Source organism: Propithecus coquereli, unplaced genomic scaffold (assembly GCF_000956105.1).
Source record: "Propithecus coquereli isolate 6110/MARCELLA unplaced genomic scaffold, Pcoq_1.0 Scaffold59, whole genome shotgun sequence".
Classification (NCBI taxonomy): domain Eukaryota; kingdom Metazoa; phylum Chordata; class Mammalia; order Primates; family Indriidae; genus Propithecus; species Propithecus coquereli.
Window position 1 is genome coordinate 7352848 of NW_012151840.1, and position 5709 is coordinate 7358556.

The window sequence follows — 5709 nt, forward strand, 5'->3', positions numbered from 1 at the left end:
TATCTATATTAAAAAATATTAATTTGAGTTCTTGTCTCAACTCCTTGTTAGACTAAATTCCATGTTGGTGAAGAAGGATTACTTGCCTTTGTATCTCTTGCTCTGCCTGGCACAGTGCCTTACACATAGTAGGTGCTCATCAAATTGGACTGACCTGGAGAGCACTAGAATGGTCATTTTGACAGGCCAGTTCTTGCTCAACCTCTGAAACCTCCAGCAGATTCCGCTCACTGACCAATCGAGACAGTTCTCCAACCACTGTCACGTGCTTTGATACAGTCCCAGACATCTTCTTGAACTGTGGATAATTCTCAACAAAGGCCTGCCATGGGAAACACATCAATGGGAGGTTCTGTTATTTTTTGACCAAGGATAGGCATATAGAAAGACGGGAAAAAAAAAAAAACCAAAAAACCCAGAGGGACTGTTTTTTGGCCCAGACTAAAGTACTTACAACTCTCAGTCAAATGGCATTTTGTTAAGCTTAAGAAGAGAAGAACTGGTATATACTGGTAGACTGAGTCTTTAAATAGTCCAGAAGAGTGACTGAAGAATGGAAAGAAGCACATGACTTATTGGGAAGTTTTCACTATACTGTTTACTAGAAAGAGACATTACAGAAAATGTCTCAAACCAAACAAAATGAATCAAGGTAGAAATGAGACCCAGAAGATTCCTGAAATGTTGCTTACATGAATGGTTCCAAAGTCTCATACGTTGGTCATCCATGTACATGTTTGATTTACCTTCATGTCTGCTATTGATTCTAGCTTTTGCTGTTCTTTTGGTTTCCTCTTCTGAAAGTCTTCCATGAGATTCTTTATATTGCTACCAATCTCAGCAAAGTTCAGATACATATTCTGGAAAAAAAGAAGATGGAAGCACAGTTCATCATCTAGTCTGACTTTCAGACAATTTAAAAGAAGTCAAAAAGAATCCTGAACACAGAACTGAAGGGCAGGAAAATTCCATTTTAATTACCAAATTTGGACATTGGCCAGGATACTGGTGATGAATACCATTACTATTCTCACAAAGAGCTACTGTAAGGGAGTGAAATAAATAACTATGTGGTCTCCATGAAAAAAGATATTGCTAAAGGGTCAGAATCCAAATCTTCTGCCTCCCCTTGAGATGCAGTCTATCTCAGTATAGATGCAGTATCTATAGGACACCTCTATCATCCTTTCATATGAAATCCCACACCTGTTCCAATTCTAACAAGACAATATTGACCTTCTTACATTAAAAACAGCTAAAAACAATTTTAAAAAATGTAAAAACCACCTACATTAGCATAGAATTCATCATTTTCAGCAGATAGGACCACCTCTCTTAAGTCTTTACTGATCCCCGGCACTCTGGAAAGATCAATCCGATTGTTGTTTATCCCTAGTAGTTCATGGACCATGGCCTGATATGTCCACTAAATAAAGAATTATGACAAAAAAAATTGGTAACTGACAAAACATGGAAATAGTAAACATTCAGGAAAATAAATAAAAATTGATAACATTCTTAGTAACTGGTCTTCTTGGAGATTCTCTATTTAGTTCAAATTTTATTAATACTTTGTGCTACAATAAGCATTAAGATTGTCATTTTAATTGGTTAAACACTGAAAAGTCAAAATACTTTTAGATTTCACACTTTTGGAGGAAGGATAGAAAGATTAATATATTCTTGATAGAAAGAAAACAAATTAGATCTATCATTAGCTCCAATTTTTGTCTGTGAATTAAGAGTACAGTTTTGGCTTCACAGATAGAGCTATATTGGTACTGCAGTTACAAGCTGTACTATTTCCTGTACGCTTCTGTGGTTTTCTGCAGCGTGAGAAGTGTGTTCTTGCAGATCTGAGTGGTACTATATTTATCCTGGGAACACTAATATTATCAGAAAAAACCTTATGAGTTGATCAAAACACTGGCATATTCAGAAACTTGTCTCTGAATCCATTTTATTGCATATTTTTACCTAATATGAATTGTGAAGAATTGGTTTCCAGTCTTATAAAATAGAGTTATGTGGTAAAACTGGAAAGGAGAAATCCCAAAATTTTGCCTTTTCATCATTTATGGAGAATGGGTTACTTTCAGTAGTAGGCCCATTAGATAAAACTAAGTATTTTTCAGCAGATTACCTTCTAAATATAGAATCTAAATGCTAAAAATATTTATATACATAATATTTTATCTTAAGCAGATTAGATTTATTAAGAAATAATTTAAGGTTTTAAAAGAAGATGCTTTATTTCCTACAAGATTCCCTAAAAGAATTCTTGAAAAAGCAAGTTCCATTAGGATACTTAAAATCAGTATAACAAAATGTTTTACACCTCTATGGGCATCTCCCATAGCACTTACTCTGTAATTAAAATTATCTGTTTACTTCTCTCAACACTGGACCATGAGCTCTTTGAGGGCAGAGATTGTATCTTTTAACCTTTTATCTCCAGTACTTAGTTCAGTGTATGGCACATAACAAATCCTTAATGAAATTTGTTGAGTGAATTGTCGCTTTTCTTTGAGAAACAGAGTTATAGGCAATTATTTTTCTTTCTACTTTTTGATATTATCAGAAGTTTCTTTAGTCACTATTAATAGTGACTTTGAATTTATAGGGAAAGTCACATTCTACATACCAATTTCTTCCTAACTTAATGCTAAGGGAAATATGTAATTTTTCCCTTACATGTATATATATGTATACATGTATATATACATGTATATGTATATACATGTATTACTTCGAATTTTAGGAGTATAGGGGTATCTTATAATGTAGAAAAGTTTCATTACACAGCCACAGATTTCCCTTAGCATTAAGTTAGGAAGAAATTGGTATGTAGAATGTGACTTTCCCTATAAATTCAAAGTCACTATTAATAGAATACCTACTATATACAAGGCACTGTGCTTATACTTGCAGGAGAACAAACACCGGGGAGACACAGTCTGCCTTTAAGGAATGTATAATCTAGGAGAGGATGAAAACAACCAAAGGTACAACGTGGCAAGTGCAGCATGAGACATAAGAGAGACATAAAGGTCTACACTGATTTTCAGGAGAAAAGAACATGTCTGACTGAAAGAATATAGGCTTCAAGGAGATGGCTTTTGAGTGGTTTTAAAGGAGAAGTATTTTGATAGGTAAAGATGGGAAGAGAAGGTATTTCAAAAATTCCAGAGTTTAGACAGTGATCATAGTAAAAGCATGATGGCAGGAAACCATGTGGCATATCCGTATAGCAGTGAACTGTGGGTTTTATATGAGGTTTGGCCCACATTGTGAAGGCTCTTGGATGCCAAGTTCAGGAGTTTGTTTTTTAACCTAGCAGGCAAATGGGAGCCAATGAAGATTTTTAAGCCAGAAGTAATAGGATCGGACCTGTGCTTTAGAAAAAGTACTTTAATAACATTGTGTCTGTGGAATATATTAGAGTGAGAAGAAATTAAAAGTAGGGAATCAAGTAGATGACTATTTTAGTTTTCCCACAAGAGATTAGGGTCTATATCAAGGCAATGGTAGTGAGAATGGAAAAGATCACACAGAAGGAAACACTGGAAATTAGAATCTACAGAATTCAGAAGTTGCTTTGATTAGGGGTGGGGGTAGTGGCAGAAGAAAAAGTTAACAATGACTATGGAAGGAAGAGGAAACACAAGGTGAAACCAAGAATAGCTAAGAATAAGGAGGCAAATAAATGGACCATGCTGTTTATTTCCATATCAGCATTTTGATGAATATCACTTAAAATCATCTTTCTCTTGTGCTAACAAAGGGTTCTGCACCTGGTTTAGCAATGGGGTGATGGCATCATCGCAGCGATCTAAAATAAGCAGCAGTGGAGGAACTTCTGTACGCCGGAATTCAAACAGTTCATATTCTTTAGTTATCACTTGCTGTGGGTGAGAGAGAAAGATGGTTTGGTCAACCAGTTAGCTGCAGATAGAGATGATATACATAGAAAATTAATAAATAGAAACCACATTTAACAATAGTTCTTTCTGTATAGGCCTCCCATAAAAGGATTCAAAAGCTTCATAAAATTTAGTAGCATACTGTTTAAGAGGTTAGGATTTGCAACTCTATTCAACAAGTGGTTTAATAGGACCAAAAAACGTTAAATAGCTTGTGAATATTTCTTATGTTAAATCTGAGAATTTTAGCTCTAATTTGTTACTTTTGTTTTAAATTACATATACCTACCTCTTTTTCAGTAAACCTAACATATTATCATCTCCTTGGTTGTTCTTTTTGTTTCTGAAATATGACAGGGAAATAAATGGCCTTGATGTTTTGGAACCAAGGACAGGGAATGCTATACCTTAACACATTCTGCAAGTCTCTTTGCTGCCTCTGATGAAAGCTGATAACGAATCATGGGACACTTCTTCAGAGATAAAAGGAGAGCTGTGAGTCCTTGAGTTGTTCTAGATAGCTGGGCTGGATCCCAATTTCGACCCTTTTTGTTAAAAACATATACTCAGAGAAAATATTTGCATTTTATCTTACAAGTCTAATTACTTGGTAAATTAACTCCTAACTGATAAATTAACTTATTTTTTTATCCTTTCCTTCCATACCTGGCAGCAACCCAAAATATTGAGGGAAAACAAATGTGGATTCACAGCAATGTAATCACCATAAAATTCCTGTAAATAAAGCACCAAGAACAGTTATTCCATGAACTTCAATTGGATCAAGCAGCAATATTTTCATATGTGATATAATACTATATGATATAACCAAACAGTGAAATACAGGTGTAAAGAGATGTAAAAATTGCTTAATTAGTAACCAAGTAACAATAGTCAATATGGGAGAATTAAAATAATTATAAAACAGTAGCAATAATAGATCTATAAAAGTTTTATATATGTGTGTGTGTGTGTGTGTGTGTGTGTATCTGACTCTGTCCCCAATGCTGTGTAACCCTTCCTGTCAATTCATCAGCCCAATTTCCTTATTCCCATTTATTCCTTTAATTCTGTTCCTATCCAATTTGATATTAATACCTCTTCCAAACCTTCTAAATGGAAGTATAGTCTGACACAATGCACATTTATTTTGCCTGATCAACTGCCTCTCTTCTTTTAAGAAAGAACCTTATTTTTAAATTCAAATCTTTTGAAAGGCCCAACATAAGAGATGTGTTATAGGACCAATATGTTTACCTGAACCTCAGCCACAACTTCCTGCTCATCAGCTTCAGCCAATGACTTCACGTCACTCTTGCTGATCACATTACTGAAATCTGAAACAGACATATAAGTTGCAGTTGACTCAAAGGAGATCATCTCTGCTACAATTAGACGTAAATGGGCCTGATGGTTAAAGTCTAATGAGTAAGTGAAGTTTGGTACACATTGTGATACCAAACTTTGTCAAAGTCAAACACCTTCAAATTGGAATAAGTAGCACAAATATGTCAAGTTTATAATAATAATAATAAGTAAAAGGACCACCATCAGAGGCATTGAAAGAGGCTAGAGAACCAAGTAATTATATTGAAAATAGCAAATAAGGAGAAAGAAGTAAGCTTTTATCTTGTCTTTTATATATAAACTATTCCACCAGGTAACCAAATAGTAGATGAAGAGAAATTTTTCCTTATAGAAATATTCCAGCTAAAAAACAAAGATGGAATATTCATGATAGAATTATAATAGCATCATTTTTTCCAACCTCTAATGAACCAATGGA

General features: G+C 34.4%; 1 protein-coding gene across 1 annotated transcript in view; it reads right to left on the reverse strand.

Moving 5' to 3' along the window:
- VPS45 (vacuolar protein sorting 45 homolog (S. cerevisiae)) overlaps positions 1–5260 on the reverse strand; it is a 22305-nt gene extending 17045 nt beyond the window's left edge. Inside the window, exons 1-7 of the mRNA XM_012658885.1 lie at positions 5181–5260; positions 4590–4658; positions 4331–4468; positions 3795–3905; positions 1292–1426; positions 747–860; positions 155–322 (exon numbers count right to left, since the gene is read on the reverse strand). Of these exons, the coding sequence (XP_012514339.1) occupies positions 155–322; positions 747–860; positions 1292–1426; positions 3795–3905; positions 4331–4387 (585 nt within the window). The 5' untranslated portion in view covers positions 4388–4468; positions 4590–4658; positions 5181–5260. The remainder of the gene's footprint in view (positions 1–154; positions 323–746; positions 861–1291; positions 1427–3794; positions 3906–4330; positions 4469–4589; positions 4659–5180) is intronic.
- Positions 5261–5709: the final 449 nt, after the last annotated feature.